Below are 19,226 nucleotides of genomic sequence, written 5' to 3' on the forward strand. Positions count from 1 at the left end.
AGTAATTTATTTTGAACACAGATGTGCCTGCAATACTTAGACCTTTCTTTTTCTTTTTACAGGCAGCCTACATTTTCAATTAGTTAGCAAAATGGCTGGTAAAAGACTAAGTATTTATTTGAATACTGTTGTCAAATTGTATTTCTTTGAAGGGGAAAAAAAGAAAAGTATCAAGCCAGAAGATTTAGAAGTACAACAAGGATTAGAAAAAAATTTTAGGAATATCTATATGTTAACAATTTCTCTTTATTAGTCATTAACACTTTTCATCTTTTCTGTGAAAGATGATCTACATTTTTAACATTTTGGCAAAGGAGTTTTTCTGCAGCCAGTTTGAATCACATTCTTGTCAGTGGGAAGAGACTGGATTGCCAAGAATATGACAATGTAATTGTCCACTTCTAAATTTACTTGTATTAGGTAAAAAATTTTTTACTGTAATTTTACCTTCTCTAAAGAGGGCAACTGTTGTTCCTTGATTCATTATGACGTAGGATCTTCTGGCTCATCTTCCAAACATGGAGCTTTTCTGGTCTTTTTTCCTCTTCTTCCTAGCTATCTGAGGTCATGTCAACAAGGGGAGCAGTTTAGAGTACTACTTGCTTCTCCAACTCTCCAGCCAACTGTCAGAGTTGAAGAGAAACTATAAATGCTGATTAGTAGACATCTTGAAGAGTAATAATCTTGTGCAGGATTTTAATTATCCAAATACAAGAAAAAGTCAGGGCATATCAAGTCCTCAGTAGGTAGAAAAACCCGTTTATCTCCTTACTGAATTTCTCCAGGAGAGAGCAGAGGAGAGGAAATAAAGATATCTTTCCCTCTCCGATCACATGGATCGGCATGTACTGACTCAATGTGGATAAAGTTACAGTAAAAAAGCGTATTTTTATCTTCCCCATTCTAGCCATCTATTGGTCTTGAATTCATTATAACTGGGAAAGAACACTGAGTAAAATAAAAGCAAAATGAACCAAAGGGGAGTGGGTAAATCAGTTATTTCCAATGTAAGAATCTGATATTCAAAAGCTATAAATTTAATATGAAGAGCTTTAAACCATTCATTCAGAAGGCCATATTCAAAGAGCACATTTACTTTCCAGCTCTCAGTAAAGGCACAGTGCAATAACCAAGTAGCCACATCATTTTTTTTGGAAGAAGTTCCATGTTGATCTGTCCAAATATGAATTATATATGCTTCCAGCACAGTAAGAATTTAGGAACATTTGAAAAACAGTTTGCGATGATTTAAGTTAACATAGGATATAAACTGTCTATGCCCTATTGCAACATACACAAGTCATGTTTTCTTCAGATTATGCAAAAAGAATTTGACTGTTCTATTAGAAGCAGGAGAGGATTCATTTCTTGTCAGCAAAAGCACTTTTTGCAGGAAGATATTAAAAAAGGATTAATTCAAAAGAAATAAAATAAACATTTTGACAAGATTCAGATAAAGAAGGGAAGACCAGGGTCAAATATTTGTGTAGCACTGAGATTTCAATAGGAATTCTATGGGTACACACAAATCTTTCCCAAAAAAAGAACTCAGGTATCAAACATATCACTGCATAAAACCAAATAAAAACCTTTAAAAGAGAAGCTTAACAGAGGGAAGATCTGACAGTTATGGAAGTGGAGAAAGTCACTGATGCCAACAGCAGTTATAGGAATTACCAAGGCTTCATTTAGTGCTTCCTTTCAAGACCATAAGTCAGCTGGCTTATACAACAGGATAAGGGAGTGTGGATCTCATTTCTATCTTCCACTATCCAGAGGTTGCAAAAAAGAGCTAGACTCTGTTTGGAGTCGTAAAGCAAAAGGACGATAGATGACAGAAGTTTCAGCAGTGGAAACTCAAAACAACTGGAAAGGCTCTAAACACCCCAATCTGATTTTGGAGAAGTTGCTTCCAAGAAAAATTCTTCTATGGTTCTACCTACATGAGGTTATTTTTAGTATCAAAGCTTCTTATCACATGACCACACTAAAAAAAAAAAAATCAACTATTTCCAGCTTCAGAAATTAATATTTTGTACTAAATTCTACTAACACCAAAATATCACCACTTTGATCTGACCTTATTCTTTTTTCCTACAGAGACATCAGCTACCTCCACAACACATTACAGGGAATAAGCCTTCAACTTTGCTTAACTTTAGAGGTTACCATTTCCTACTCCACATCTCTCTGGGATTCTTGGAGAGGCAGAAGACAAATTGGTCTCCAATTCCAGATAATTTGCTTGCATATAATAACAGAAAAGTTTACGTACGAAGTAGTAACACCAGAACTAGTTTCTGCATACAGGTATTCCACATAACTACACATGTTAGAAGGGAAACGCAGAAGTCATTCATTGACTAAACATGATGTGGAATTGGCTACAGATAACACGAACAATTTGGTCCAAAAGAACAGCTGCACAAAAGTAGTCTCTGAAAGATCAGCTTTCTAAAGATCCAAGAGGCATATCAGAAAAAGACCAAATAATTTCACACTCAATTCATAACTTTTTGCAGCATTAAATATTGTAGGTGACATGAATAAAGCACAAGGTGAAATGAATTACTTGGTTTCACAAGAGCATAATTAAATAAGTAGATCAAGATATCATCAGAAAGGAAAATTACCAAGCAAAGGAGTAAGTCTAGTGTACAAATTTTATGGGAATAGCAGCCGGTCATGATGGTGAAGGAGTGGAGTAAGAGGAAACTTAATGGCAACTCAATGGCAAAGGTTAAATCAGTTAACTTATATTAAGGAATAAAAATTCTCAGGGGTAAAATTGCAATCTGAATACCTGTATGAACATCCTAATACTTATATTAGTGCCACATGAGAAGCCTCCATATTAGTATGGCAATAGCGACTGATATGCTGAGATGAAGGAGTAAAATGCAATAATGAAGGCCGAGGAGAAGATGCATCCTCATCTGTATGATGTGAGCAGTCTAGATTACGCAATCACTTCTTGATGCATAAGAGATGAGGCAATACATGCATAAACTAAAACACAGGACCTAGACCAAAACAGTATTAACAAAGAACTACTGAGTAACAGTGACTACAAAATAGTCACATACAACAATGCTTCAGGAATCACGAAAAAAAATCCACTGGAGAGTTTAGTTTCAAAGAAGGACAAACATCAAAATGCAGGCACTTATTAAAAAGACATTAAACAGGAGCATTCAAAAGAGTAAAGTCCTCTTGGGTGCAGATATTAAAGATACCATGTTGAAAACACAGCTATTAGAAAAAGACTCCAGAAGGACCAAAGAACTCACAGCAGGCTACTAAGAGAAAGAAAACACATTTCTAAAAGTTGTGTCTGTATGCAGATTAGGACAAGAGTGTGAACTCTCTGAGCCACTCAGGGAAGTCATGCTTGCTTACTATCAGACTAGTAGAATTAGTGAATTATGTGAATAAATAGAAAGGGAAGAAAACATGCTAGTTTTGTAAAAGGAAAGAATGCTTCACGCTCAAGCCCTTTAAAACATTTGATCTAAACACAACCGTAAACTGCTGCTGAGTATACTTGTGGTAGTTCATCACTTTGTGATAAGACAGAATGAGAAATTAGACATTAAAAAAGCCAGGTAACATTCATAAAGTCTTTGGCATTCCCAAAGTTCAAGCAAACTCTTTTACCCCTAGTTCCTGAGTAGCCTCCACACTAAGCTAAACTTCCCTTGACTCCTCACCCTCACCAGCCTTCCTTTTCTCACAAGAAGTGAAAAATAGAATGGGTTCAAACTCAAGAAACCAACAGTTTCCTGAACAAATTCCTGATCAAAAGCAGCAGTGTGCTAGAGAAACCTCCTTGTTCTCCAAGTATAGCTGAATAAGGAAAAGCACCAAAGGAGACAAGGGAAAGAGTGCCGAGAAAAAAAAAAGTCTTAATGAATCACTAAGCAACAGATGCTCAGGGAAAAGAAAGCTTAGAAGCTCTCACAAAGCAAGAAGTTCTCAAAGTTATGATAAGTACTCATAACTTCCGCTTTGTTGCTTTGCTTCAGATTCAGGCCTCGACCTAGCAAAGCACTTACTCATATGAGAATGTATTCCCACCAAATCCATGGGACTTCTCACATATGTATAGTTAGGTGCATTTTCATACTATCCTGGAATTTGGAACTTATTACAGAAAGTTACAGAAAACAAGTAGTGGTAAATCAGCTACATGATATTTTAAAATAAATAAAAAGCAACAGACACACTGCATAGGTCCGTTACTTAGTTTTATAGATTGTGTACAATATTCACATTTTATAAGGGTAAAAAACAAGGGGCAAAATTTATCATTACAGTTTATTTTAATAAGTGTTTCATGCCTTGGTTTCACTTATTTTTTTAATTATTTGAAATATAAAATTTAGTCACTTTTTTAAAAAAAGAATTTCAAAATTTCAGTGATCATAGAATACATCATTTCTCTCAAAGACATTTAGCGATGTTAAACTAATAACTTATTCTTAAAGCAGCTGAACTGTATTCATAATCAAGTTTAGTGACACACTAGATAATTGGACACAGTATTCACATGCACTGTTCCCCTGTAACTAAGTACCATTTGACAACACAAAGTATGTCGTATTCAAAGGCAGAGAAAATTTTCAAAACTTTTTTAGAATTTTAGTATTAGACTCAAGCATCCATGCAAGGGGCAATACAGAGAACAGCATTCTATTTGTATAAAAGCCATCACCAACAAGTTTCAATTTGCCAAACTCCAAAAACCTAAGTAACGGTCCGAAGGTTAACTACATAACTGCCACACATTAAAATAAATAAATAAATAAATACACACTTAAACAAGAACAGAAATATTAAACAAAATCCTTGCACTATGAAAGAGCTCTTCTTCAGCCCTTCCCACCATGTCCAACTGTTCTATCTCTTGTACAAGTAACCTATAAAGTTGTCAGACAACTATGGTTTCCCCTTCTTCATATAAGGGAAGTTACAGGAAGCCTGAAAACCACTAAGAAATGGCAGCAATAGCAAGTACAACTGATCCACGACAACTTCAAACAACTGCTTTTTAACAAGCAGACACTTTATACCTAGGAATCTAAACTCTCCTTAAAAAGTATAATTGGAAGTTAAAATACCACAAGAAAACTATTTAGAACAATTCATGTTAACAAGAATCTAAGCAAACATGAATCTAGAGAGATCTATACACTTATCCTGGCTTTTTATGCCATCATCTTCTGGTAAATGGCAACAGCCCAACAGAAAGACAAAAAACACACCTTTTTTAAAAAGAGTGCGTCTCTCTGAATGTTTCATTCTTTGTTGGTGTAGACAGTAATAGAATAAACATAGGTACCATACAAACAGTGACAGAAAGGCCATCAGCTAGCAAAACGATTTTTTTTTAACCTGATAACAACAACTTTTAGAAAAAAAATGTGGCAAACAGCTGCGTGAGAAATTCCAGAATCCACTGGGAAAGAGAAAGCTAAAAAACACAACAGCACCTTCCACAATCTTTACCAACTTTCCACATACCAAGCTCTATCATGCATTCTCTTTCAGTACAAATAACTGCACTAGTAGTATCCAAAGAACTAAAAAGGAAACTCAAAACAAGAAGTTCCATTTAATAAAAGTGAGTGCAAAATACAACAAACATAAAAGTGAATGTTTCATAGTTACTTAGGGTTTTCAGTATCAACAATTTACCACTCTCAGTGCTTTCTCCTTTGAAAAGCATGTTTTCAATTTTTTAGTTTGGTCTTTATTCAAGCAAAAATGCCCTCTTATAATCATTTCTGTGGACATTGCTAGCTTTTCCATAAAAAAATGGGATAAATACACAACCAGCTATTCTTGCAGGACTTCTTCCTCCCCAAATCATTTTTATGAATAAACTCAGCAGACCCCTCAAATTCTGAGGGTTTTGTTTTGTTTTAAAATTGTTTTCTCTTTTGGAGGGCGGTTGACTAAGAATGATCTCCCTTCAGCTGTTTTTCACCATCCTTACAGAAGGCATTTAAGGTATACAGTCAGGCTTCATCTTGTTTTTCCTACAGAAGATTTTTTTCCCTTAAAGCTTCTTTCTGCTAGTAGCAAACAGAAAGTAGCAGACTATTAGTCTAGACTTAGTAGTAGACTAAGTATTTTAAGTATACTCATCTTAATGTATTGCACAATGCCACACAGTTTTTATGTAACTAACGAAAGCAGCATTTACTGAAACAGCATTATCTGAATACATTACAGTTTCTTAATCATGGATGTTACTTTCCCCTCAACTATTTTCTAGATGATCTTGCCTTTATCTGGAATGGTTTCCTTCCAAGTTACCGTAAGATACACTACATTTCATTATTTTGTTTCGAATGACAATGAAAACATATCTTTTGGTCAGCAATACAGCTACAGACATGCATAAATAAGGATACTATTACTCTTGTATCAATCAACACTTTTGCTGCAAGATAGAATTAAAAAGTACACTTTTTATATTTAGACTGTCCTGAGGTGTTTTTTAAAAAAAAAAAAAAAGAAAAAAAAAGAAAAAACAAAGCATCATCTATAGCCTTTTGAACATTCCACACAAATAGACAAAGAAACTTTTCCTTATTTTTCAGTGCAGAACAGTGGAGAAAGTGGTTGGTCAAACACATTTGTTAACAAGAAAAATTGATTACTACTTACATTGTACTGCATACGATGCCAGGACAACAGCAGAATTAAGAGGGCATGACAACCTGGAAAGGGGAAAAATACTTTTTATTTAGACATAGACATAGCACAAACGCAAGTGTTAGCAATCTTCCTGCAAATAGTAAAGTTCATGAAGACCTAGGTTTATCTTCAAAATATCTCATTCTTACAAAGTTTGGTTGTCATCACATAGTAGGATAACAAAAGCTAGATGTGGTGTAACAGCTCCTTAACTGAATGGAAATAACTAGTCCAAAAGGGACATGCTCATATCCTTACTGGATACCTATTCCAGAAAGCAAAAAGGGAAGGGATTTTTCTGGGGCTCTGGACATGATTTTAATAGCTGCTGCCGGTTATACTTAAAACTAGACACAAACACTAAAGTCAGCCAAAATGCCATGGCCAAAGACAGTCCAGAAGTGACTCCACCAAAGAAAACCAACACCTACTACAAAATTCTAAATGCAATTTATATTTGGCAGCAAATATAAATCTGGACCACCTTTTTCACCTTTTTTAATACACAAACACACAGGAATCACAGGCAAAGGAGCCACCGAGTAGACATCATCTACTACAACTCACTCACAACAGATGCCTAAACACTTCTTAACAACTGAGCTAAGTGAGAATTTCCTAACAACTTGGTTTTCTTTTAAAGTATTATTTCAAGAGATAAATTTTTATAGTAACAATAGACCCTCAGAAAACACACTTTTTTTCTTAAGAGAATTAAGGAGAAAGTGAAGAGTCTTATATTACCTTCCTTCCAAAATATCAGTCTTCAGTTGCAGGAAGAATAAGTGCCTAGGAAATACATTTTAGGAAAAAATAAAAAGACGATTTTAACATTTAAAAGGTATGGTTTAAATGGTTACATGTAGTAATTTCATTTTATTATAAGGACAGATTTCCTCACAAACTATACAAGGAGGTGAATAAAGCTTACTGGCATATACAAATATGTAATCATATTCCAATTCTCTTTCACAACAGTTTTAAAGACCTTTTACAGTCTGTACTGCAAATCCAGTACCATAGTATCAAAGTCAAATGATAAAAAAAAAAAAAAAAAAAAAAAAAAAAATCAGGTCCATGTGCTACAGAATGTACCTACAAAGTAACTCAGTTCCATAACTGATGCTGCAGAACAGAAACTATTACAGGATTGGGTTCCCTTTCTCCCAGGAACATTACTCTTGAGTTCTTGAATGTATATTTTCTTACTATGAAAACTGATCATCCGTCTTGGGACTATTCTTAACGATTCATTTCTCAAGCAGCAGATGCTGACAAAAGCTCTTGCAACAATTCTCCTGGAGCAGTTTTGTTTTGCTCACATTAGAGCATTTGACAACTTTACTTGAGAGTGATACTGGATGAAATGGGATGTTAAGAATCATGAAGAGCTAATCTTCGAATAATTTCGGTTTAAACTGCACAACTACTTAGAAATGCATAATTAGCGAAGGGAAAAACAAGTCAACATCTGAGTTTTTTACAATAAAATTATTTAACATGTTCTACAATTTATATCCTCAAATCACTGAAATTATTAACTATTAACATTTAAACAATCAAGAATGTTAAAAGAAATACCAGATTCATGGGGGCCTGAATTATTTCTAAATCACATACATTGAACAGAAATATTCTATGACAAGTTAACTGAAAATTGAAGATTGCATCATAATTCCAAATCATAATTCTAATGTTACAAGCAATGGGCAACACAGAAAATGAGGACTTTTCTGCTCTTCCTGAAATGAATAGTACCCCTACACACACACACCTTCAGAATTAAATCTACTACACATGTTCAAAATACTGATTTACTGTTGATGCAGCACTCTGTATAGAATGAAGACACACAGATACCTTAAATCATTGAACTTCCCTGTTTTTAAATCATGGCATCTGGATAACTAAAGGAGTTCAGGAAAGAAAAATGCAATAGACAGGTGCTTCAACTGCTGAAGGGTTCAAAGGAAATAATCGAAGGTTTAAATAAACAAACATCTCTGTATTAGCTTATATTCCATTTGTGTTTTTAAAATGTGGACTGCGTATAGCAGAAATCATTCGTTCCAGACAAACAGCTAATTCCAAACACCTTTAAAACAAAATTATAGAAAGCTATGTTCAGAATAAAACATAGTTCCCTAAACCAGGGGGTGAGAGGGGCAGACACCACACATTTAGTTTATGGAGATAAAGATCAAATATAGAAGTTACCTGGTTTGCTCTTGTTGGAGTGTGTTGGGATCAGGTATAAAAAACCTTACGCGAAAACAAAGGTTGCAGGGAAAACCTCCTACAATGTTTTAGAAGAGTAAATCAATTTTCTCTTTAAATTGAAAGAATCAGATGTTTTTTCATGTGTATACTTATAGGAGAATTACATGAATGAACAACCACATAGAAATCTGCTTTCCTCTAGAATATAGAAAGAAACCATGAGAAGTCTTTCCGATCCCCCACACCAACTATGAGAGAGAATATTCTTAAATATTGTGGTATTATCATTTGAAGTACTTTGTATATGCTATTTTATATAAAGGCACTATAATTATCATCTCTGCTCCCTGTAGCAATTAGAAGGCGAAAAAGAAACAATCAGGAAAATGCTTAATCCTATCTTATACATAAAACAAAAATTAACAGAAGTTCACCATATTAACTTCATGTATTTTTATTTATATGCAATTCATACACAGTCTATACAGCATATGGCAGATATAAGAGAGCCTTCAAGTGTAATTAAAAAGGTTTACAGCAGAAATTTTGACTGTGCAACTCAGCCATACCAAGCTATCTTCCCTAAGCTGCTACCTGGGCAGCAGTATCTTTAGCAGCTGGCTGGCCTGTCCTTAAGCTCTTATTATTAGTATGTATTCTCTGTTACCTGGAGCTGTTTGAACAACAACAACAACAACAAAAACACTCCTCTCGATCAAAATTCCTCTTCCTTACCTTCTACAGAAGAATACAAGAATGGGTTTATTGGCACCACAAATTGGCTTCTGAACAGTGGGCAATATAGGCTCTGAAAGCAGTACCATGTTTAGACGCTACTACAGCATCAATGTTAGTGACCTAACAGGTCTTATTAGCACTCAGGTAACAGTAAGAAAATGCAGAAAGCTCTGACGAAAAAAAAAAAAAAAGAAAACTTAAAGTGATAAGACTTGCTGTGAAACAAAAGCTACCATTTGGACACTAACATCTAACAGCTGTATTTATTCTAATCACAAGAGCATAAAACCTGAACTACACAGTTACAACCAAGGTATTGAAAACAAGTCTTACCTTTTAACTGTTTTCTAATAGGTTTGTTTGGTTCAAGCCATCGCTGTGAAATGAAAAACTATTAGATGGATTACAAACATTTATTCACAAGTACTATTTTTATATACACATATTTATTATTTACTATACTTACAGGAGAATCTACCGACGTTTCACTTTGCTGTAAACCAAAATATTCCTTCTCTGTCACACCCAACTGGTTATAGGCCATATCCAACAAGATCTGACCAGTGTCTTGCTTCTGAAAGCAAGAAAACTTTAGAAGTGAAACTCTGCAGCACACACAAGATTGTAAAATACAATTAATTGAAATTTGTCATAAAATTTAATTAATGAATTAAAAACCAGCACTATTTCAGAGTTCCTCAGCAATCTGGGAACCTTATTTTGATAAAAGATTTTTTTAAAAAAAGAAAGAGTATCCCTTTCCAAAAAATGTGCAAGTCTCATAATATGAATTGACATGAACTTAAGTCTAGGAGATGGGTGTAGCAATTTACTTTAAAGCAGCCTTCTCCCATGCTCAGTTTTTCTGCTACTCACTGGAGCTGTACCCTGCAGCTGTGGCTTACAGCCACATGAAGCTGCTGTGGCTCCTGCTGTCACTACCAAATCATCTATGAGCCTTTCCTCAGCAGCTCTCACAGGCAAAGCCTTTACATATCAGCATGGAGGGGAAGAAAACTATATTCTAGCCATCAGATACTGTATTCCAGCTTAAATTTTCACCTACACATCAGTTTCCATATATTCAGCTACCATCAAGCTATCCCATTTTTTGCCTTGATCTAGCACTCTGCTAGCTTATTTTGAAGTACTGAATACTACCTAACTTTCTACAGCTGGAGTAGAACTTCTGGCAGTTCATTTAGAATTTGAATGGTCAGTATTTCTAGACCACACTCCAGCTCAAAGATAACAGCCACACAATCACTAGATTCCTAGGAAAAGCTGTGCCTAGTTTTCTGGAACAGTCACATAAGAAAACAGTAAAGGCAACATTTAGCCATCACATATGAAACTACTCTTTCATTTCTGACAATCTCACATTTTCTTTAAATTTCTGTAAGAAATAGTGAGCTCTAACAATAAACGTAAGTAAACCCAAGTCTCTAAGGCTATGCTGCACTTTCTTTTGCCCAGATGCACATTCCTACCCTCCTCCTTCCTAATGGGACTACCAGTGCTCAGGATACTCAGATTACCGTGCTGATCAGTCCCAAAACTTTTCTGAAGTAGCACGTTTAAACTCAGCTTAAAAATTGCGAAGTCTCAGCCACAATTGGTATAAATCCATATGAACAAGCATTCCTCGCTGCACACAGCCAGGATGATGCGCATCTCCAAAGCGGTTCCATCCAGTGTAGTTAGTGAGGTAGCATCTTCCATAAAAGTTGTGAGATTTGCTATCAGAGACTATCAATGTATATGCACAAAAGGGCCCAATCCAAGTTGCAGATGCTACCTTAGCTCTCTGAAATAACAGGCATTTCCTGACTTATGAGCATTCTATTTATCTTCACTATACTTACCATTTCACTAAGTTGTTTGGGTTTCCTTTTTTAACAAGAAGGATAGAGTCTTCTATCAAGTAACACTTGCACAACTCAGAAGCATGATTTTACAACTCTGATGCATAATTCTGACACTTGAGCTACATGAGGAATTCACAGCAACACTGTGACCAAAAGCAGTCATTACAGTGAATGAGACATACATTTTACTACAAGAAAGTAGGCGAGTTCAGGAGTCTTGGGTATCATTACAAATAGCATAGAAGACTGTAGTGAGTAGATTCCCCTGATAATTACCTTTGTAAATTGGAACCTTTCTTCTTCCCTTCAGACTCCTCTCTTCTCAACAGCACTATTTCCCCAATCCCACCTCATTTCTAACTTTTCTGGTTCTTCATCTCAATCCCAACACCTTCACCTTATTTCCCCCTCTCCACTGCATATGAATTCCTAGCCTTCTTACTGCTTCCTCAGTAAAAATAATTAAGTTCCCCCATTCCAATTTCCTTGCTCAGCAGTTGCAGGCCTATCTCTTTGAAATGTTCCCTTATGTCTCCAAACCCTAAGTCTAGCTGCTCAGCAAGTACTAGCTTCTTCTACCTACATGCATACAATTTCATTCTCCTCCTCCTCTCTCTGTATTTCCTGTCACAAACAATTCCCAGTACTACTTTTCTGTGGTTCCATTTCTCGCTCTCTAGTATCAAAAGCAGAAAGTTTCCTCTTCCACAGTGCCTAGAGATAAATACCCACTCCAGAAACCTAAACCAAGTACAGTGGTTATTTTCAACTATTAAAATATTTTTCAATTGTTAAAATTCCTTAAGCTGAAGGAGTCCATCCCCTCTCCCCCCTCCACTCCCAAAACAGTATTTACTCAGGCTGAGAAGCTTAAATGAAGACAGGGACCGCATTTCCTTGCCGAAAGCATTGTCAAACATTACCTATCAACACAAACTATGGCAGTTTCAGGTTAAACATACAGTTGCATCCCTTCCTCATCAACAGATACATTTAAAAACATAATAAAATGCGACTTTTAAGAAACAGCTGAATTACTTTTCAGCCTATACACCTATAATTAAAGTTACCATTACAGTTCACACTGCTTCATCTTCCATCTATTTGCACATAAACAAATTTTCAGACCTAGGTGTAAAGCAGGGCAATATAAGCATGTCATACCATTGCTTTTGTGTTTTGGCATAAATTCCAATAGACAGTCAAAAGCCACAAAGTACTCTGAAATACTACAGGATATCACGTGTTTTATAACACAAAGTATTTTTACTCTGTCCTAGGGAGCCAGAGAGTTGAACAACAAGATGGACACAGTTCAGTTAAACTGGGCCCACAGAGTTTTGATCCACTGCATTTTCTTTTTATCAAAAAATTTGTTTAAAAATGATCATTCCAGATTTAACTTTGGAAAATCTTCCTCTAGTAATTCTTTCCTTCAACATCTGTTCTGAAGTCTCTGCAAAAGGGTCAGACAAACAAGCCTGTAATAGGTTAGATCACTTTCTCACTGTCTCATAGGCATCATCAAGGTTCATGGTGTCTTCACTGTTTTCCAGTCATACAGTATATTAATCTGGCCAAATATAAAACTAAATATTTGTTGCCAGCCTGAAACTTCATACACCAATTCTTTCAACATACAGGGACATAGAGTAGCACCAACATCTAAATTAACAAACAACATGCAGCAGAAAAGGTCTTAGTGGTGAAGATTCTAAAATTTCATATTATTACATTTTAACATGAGCAGTTTGGAATTACGACTTACATCCACAATCACAATGAACATTTAAGACAGACATATCACTGCTCATTATTTTAAACATAATACCAATACTATACTTCCTAAATGGTCATTCCTGGTAAACAGTTCAAAGTAGAGCAAGAGTGGAAAATTTCTGCATTTTTATACCAAGTTTGTAAATAAGTTTGCATTATTGATCAGTAAACATTTATTATTTAAAAGCACCTAGACATGGTATCTGAGCACATTCTGTAAGTATCAGAATAACAAATAACATTTCCCAGATCCGGAAAGCTTAATACATAGCCTTAGAATGGGACAGAGATAGCTTCAAAGACAGAATCGAACTAACTGAATTATTAAACTTCAGATTCAAACTGTAATATGAATATCTTTAAATAACAACTTAGGAACAAAAAAAAAAAAAAAAACTATCATTACTGTGCCAAAGTCAAAATCCACATGAAAAATGCCATTGTTTTGTTGAAACTGAATCACTACTTTCGGTTGGTCAAGTTGCTGACATTTTGCAGTAGAAGTGCTTAACAGCAACATAAATCAGCAGACATTTTCAGATTTCTCAAGAATTAGAAAGCAAGTCCCCCAGGTTATTTCCTTAAACAAAAATCACCCTCCTCCTCCATCTGTCCGATTTTAGAGTGTTTTGTCTTCATTTAGATTGCTACAGATAAAACTACTAAGAAAAAAAGGCCTCTAATAGAATGATAGACATATATAGTCGTCATCCTGAAAATTTAAGGCCACACAGATTGCTCACAAGGTTTGACTAAATTCAACTGTGGGCTCTAAAAAGGTTTAGTTGCTAGGGAATGAAGAGAAATGAACTTACATCATTCCTATCCATATTCTCTCTCTTCTCTAAAACGTTCAGCATTTGGTGACATCCTGAATTTTGTATCACCATTTTAAAGATGTCACTTATTACTAGTTCAAAATTACAAAATACATAAAGCCTTACATTCAGTGTCAATACATGTTGTAGATTTAGACTACTCAGAATATCTTTACATTAAATTTACTTCAAATTCATTTGTCTTGAGCATCTGTGCAATGCCAACAAGATGTTATAAATGATATCTTAGAAATCTCTATTTCCTTAAAGCTACTTTCCCTTGAGTTTTGCTTATCCTTAATAAGGTTTCTGATGTTTATTTTTCTCTATAATCGCTCTATGTCTTTGAAAGAAAGAAATCCTCCTGCAGTTAAGAATTCAATGTTCAGATATCACCTACATGACAAAACAACTCTCAGTATTTTTCATATATGGGAATATCTGAATATGGGAAGAGTTTGATTTCATTTATGCTGCAGCACAGAACATGACCAGGTTTTAAGTATTCTGCCTCTCTCCATTCACTTTCCCCTTCTTTGTGGTGGAAAAAGTGTAAAATTGCTTACGTAAAGCATACTTATGTAAAGCATACTTATACATTCAGGCATTTTAGCCTAACATCAGTTCAAAGTGCAGTCCAATTCATATTATACATGGAAACTTAAATCTTCATAAACCACAACCAGGTACCATTAACCTGCAAACACAGAACCCTGAAAAATTCCCATTCTTTATTTTCCACTATTACAATGAAGTGCTTTTAAATTGAAAATGCTACACAGAGCCTTCAAATGTGATCTGTTCAGTTCCAGTTCTCCAAATTCAGACTGAAAAGTTTTGTATTCCTATGTACATAATAAAACATAACCGTAAAACACCTACATGTAAGACAATATTTTCTTATTTGTGTCTTTGCCTAGTTATTTCAGAAAAACATCTCCATTTCAATAATTCAACAATTCACTATTAAGCAAACAGAGGCAGTGAACAGACGCAGCAGTTTGCACAACAGTTTGCACAGGAGGAGCACAGTTAGGTACAACAGTATCTCTTCTTCCAGCACCAGCAGCACCCACTCTTGCTAACATGGTTGTAACTTGCCTTAAAGCATGTCTGCCAGTAGCTGTGGGAACTGCTACATCAGCTGTGTCAGAAGCGTCAGCTCAGATGGAGCCTCTTGCAGCAGACGTTGCCCTACAGGTCTCAGGTTGCAGGGAGTGCTTGGAGCCTCTCCAGAAGGCCTGGACTGATGGTCCGCCCTCCTGCAAGAGGTGTGCTGTTGTTGAGGATTTGTGTCATCAAGTCAGGGAGTTGCGGGATGAAGTCAGTAGACTATGAAACATGCGAGAAAGCGAGCAGGAGATAGGGCATTCTCAGAGACTGTACTGCTCCCGGAGTCCCAATCCCCTGCAGCAGGAGAGTTGCTAGAGGACTCTGTGAAGAGTGAAATAGTACAGCACAGCACTGTCGAAGAAGGCTGGAAGCTAGTTACTTCTCGAACAAAGAGAAGAAAGGCCCCTATTCCTCCTGTAGACTTGGAGTTACAGTTGAAGAACAGGTTTAGCACACTCCAGGATGAGGAGAACCCAGACCTGACCTCAAGGGAAGCAACTGGGCTGTCTGAGCCTGTGCCTTGCATGACCACTCGGAAGAGGCGATGAGTGGTTGTAGTGGGTGATTCCATGCTGAGGGGGACATAGGTGCCTATCTGCCGACCTGACCTCTCCTCTGGAGAGGTTTGCTGCCTGCCGGGGGTGAGGATATGAGATGTGTCTAAAAGGCTACCAAGGCTTATCCGCTCATCAGACTACTACCCTCTGCTGTTCTTTCACATGGGTGCTAACGAGACAGAGAACAAACTAGAGACAATCAGGGAAGACTTCAAGGCCTTGGGCACAGTGATCAAGGGTCTGGGAGCCCAGGTGATCTTCTCATCGGTCATGCCGATTAGGGGAGGCATGCGAGGAGGTAGAGGAAGATTTTCCAAACCAACAACTGGCTACGCCTTTGGTGTTGGCAACAGGGTTTTGGATTCTATGACCATGGAACATGGTTTGAAGATCAACTGGTGGGGAGAGATGGTATTCAACTCACCAAGCGGGGCACATTTGCCTTTGCAAACAGGCTAGTCAGCCTAGCAAAAACGGCTTTAAACTAGGCGGGGGGGGGGGGTCATACATACAAGGTAGACAACAAAACACAAGTTGGGTTGGGGGGGCTCCAATGGGTGCATACAGCTGGAGATGTGCATTTGGGACATGGCTATGGGCGACCCCCATACACCCTTCCCGGGAAACCTGCAGGTCTGACTACCTCTCTGAAATGCCTGTACACTGACACACGCAGTATGGGGAACAAACAGCAGGAGCTGGAGATTTGGGTGTGGTTGCAGAGCCATGATCTCATTGCAGTCAGAGAGACATGGTGGGAGAGCTCACGTGACTGGAAAGCTGTCATGGATGGTTATGTGCTTTTTAGGAAAGACAGGCCAGGGAGGCGAGGTGGTGGAGTTGCTCTTTATGTTAGAGAACAACTGGAATGCATCGAGCTCTGCCTAGGGGTGGAGGAGGAGGAGGCAGTTGAGAGCTTATGGGTGAAGATCAAAGGGCAGGTTAGCATGGGGGACACTGTTGTGGGTGTCTACTACAGGCCACCTCACCAGGAGTTCCGAGAAAGTTGATGAGGCATCCTACAGACGACTGGAAGTAGCTCACGATCACAGGCCCTGGTTCTCATGGGGGACTGCATTCACCCTGACTACATCTGCTGGAGGGACAACATAGCTAGGCACAAGCAGTCCAGGAGGCTCCTGCAATGCATTGATGATAACTTCTTGTCACAAAGGGTGGAGGAGCCTACGAGGAAGGCTGTCCTGCTGGATCTTGTCCTTAGCAACAGAGAGGGAGTGGTTAGAGATGTGAAGATTGGGGGCAGCCTTGGCTGCAGTGACCACGAGATGGTGGAGTTCAGGATCCTGCAGGAAAGAAGCAAGGCAACAAGCAGGACTGCAACCCTGGACTTCAGAAGGGCGGAGTTTGGGCTCTTCAGAGACCTACTTGGTGGACCTTAACCTCTCACGGGTTAAGGCCCTAGAAGGAAAGGGGTTCCAGGAGAGCTGGCTAGTATTCAAGGAACACTTCCTCCAAGAAGCGGTGCATCCCTATGAGTGAGAAGTGCAGCAAAAGGGGCAGGAGACCTGCATGGGTGAGCAAGGAGCTCTTGGCCAAATTCAGACAGAAGAAGAAAGTCCACAGAATGTGGAAGAGGGGACAGGCTGCCTGGGAGAATTATAGGAATGCAGTCAGAGTATGTAGAGGTGCGACGAGGAAGGCTAAGGCCCATTTGGAATTGAGTCTTGCAAGAGATGTTAAGGACCACAGGAAGGGCTTGTTCAAATCCATCAGCAGCAAGAGGAAGACTAGGAAAATGTGGCCCCCCTACTGAATGGGGCGGGGGCTCTGGTGACAGGGAATACGGAGAAGGCAGAATTACTGAATGCCTTCTTTGCTTCAGTCTTTGCTGCTAAGGGCAGCCCTCATAAATCCTGCAGCCTGGAGATAAGGCTAGACATCCACAAATCCATGGGCCCAGATGGGATGCACCCGCGGGTACTGAGGGAGCTGGCGGATGTTGTTGTCAGTCCGCTCTCCATCACCTTTGAAAAGTCATGGGGACCTGGAGAGGTGCCTGAGGACTGGAAGAAAGCCAATGTCACGCCAGCCTTCAAAAAGGGCAAGAAGGAGGACCCAGGCCACTATAGGCCCGTCAGCCTCACCTCCATCCCTGAAAGGTGATAGAACAGCTCCTTCCGGATGTCATCAACCAACCTCCTCTACATTTAAGTATGAAAGATGGATCAGCAGACCAAACCCTTTTAAGTCATGGTGTCTTCATTATTTGCAGCACCTTTGCATTTGATAAAGTATGTGTTGGCATCGCCACAGCAATTTGCAAGGCCTGCTCTTTTAGCATTCTCAGGCCTTTGATGAGAGAAAAGAAGGCGTACATCCCAATTTCAAGTTCCCCTTTAAATATGAATTGCTTACTCATAGCTCATAGTGATCATCGGATCAGATCTGTCTGGTTCCCACATCCCCCAGGCGACCCTTCTCCAGCCACAATCTGCATGGTACGACTTTGTCACCTCAGTCAGTTGACAATAGAGAAAATTTAAATACCACTTAAACTTACTTTGTAACCAATAATTCTCAGTTTGTAATGACAAAGCTACATCTTCAGTATCTTATCAGAAATCCATGCCTCAGGGTCCCACATACCTTCTTCAGCTTTCAAGAGGTTTTATGTTTAAAAAAAAAGGGTAAGGAAAAAAAAAAGGGGGGGGGTTCAGAACTTACATTGACTTTGAAGCTTTGTACTGAGCCATCCAAAAAGTGAACATTACAGATTATCTCTGATCGAGTTTTCTCTTTTGGTAATTCTGACACTCGTATGTTATTTATCCTCCCACCTAAGGCTCGTAAGCGGGAGTTCATAACTATTGCTGAATAACCTGTAAAACAAAAAAATCACGTTTAATAGAAGTTGTTACAATTCAATTCAAGATTCATCAAATACTTTTCAGAGAAACCCACACCAACATGAAGGCCTCATTACAGCCAAATATGTAGGGTAATAAAAAACACTTTTATAAAAGAATAAACTGTAAAATTAACAAGTTGCAAACCAGAGAATACATGCCTATAGAAGGGCTTTCATGACCTAAATGATCAAAATGTTTCCACAGATCAATAGAAAGTATCCAAGAGTTAAAAGTAACACGTATTTAGAAACTGTTATTATAAAATCAGAAAAGTGTTTAGTTTTAGATTAAAACTGCAGGTTTTGGGAGGTTTTTTGTTTTGTTTTTTTTTTTTCCTTTTTACACTAGCTCTTAACAGTTATATTTGTTTTATAACTTTAGGTCACATGCCTTATGCCAAAACTGGAATAGTAACAAGGAAATTCACCATAAGAAATTTATATCTTTTGGATGTGACCTTTTTGCATTGAGTTTACAAATGAAAACTCAGAAATCCTTGATTTTTTCATAAGTTTAAGACAATTTCATGTAATATCAAATTAATAATAGAGGAGTTCA

General features: G+C 37.6%; 1 protein-coding gene across 1 annotated transcript in view; it reads right to left on the reverse strand.

Moving 5' to 3' along the window:
• The window catches only part of PTPN3 (protein tyrosine phosphatase non-receptor type 3), a 93,390-nt gene extending 74,754 nt beyond the window's left edge, over positions 1–18,636 (reverse strand). Inside the window, exons 1-6 of the mRNA XM_062567948.1 lie at positions 18,484–18,636; positions 10,130–10,237; positions 9,997–10,054; positions 8,923–9,001; positions 7,450–7,494; positions 6,676–6,728 (exon numbers count right to left, since the gene is read on the reverse strand). Coding sequence (XP_062423932.1) covers positions 6,676–6,728; positions 7,450–7,494; positions 8,923–9,001; positions 9,997–10,054; positions 10,130–10,237; positions 18,484–18,621 — 481 coding nt within the window. The 5' untranslated portion in view covers positions 18,622–18,636. The remainder of the gene's footprint in view (positions 1–6,675; positions 6,729–7,449; positions 7,495–8,922; positions 9,002–9,996; positions 10,055–10,129; positions 10,238–18,483) is intronic.
• Positions 18,637–19,226: the final 590 nt, after the last annotated feature.

This window comes from Rhea pennata, chromosome 2 (assembly GCF_028389875.1).
Source record: "Rhea pennata isolate bPtePen1 chromosome 2, bPtePen1.pri, whole genome shotgun sequence".
Lineage (NCBI taxonomy): Eukaryota > Metazoa > Chordata > Aves > Rheiformes > Rheidae > Rhea > Rhea pennata.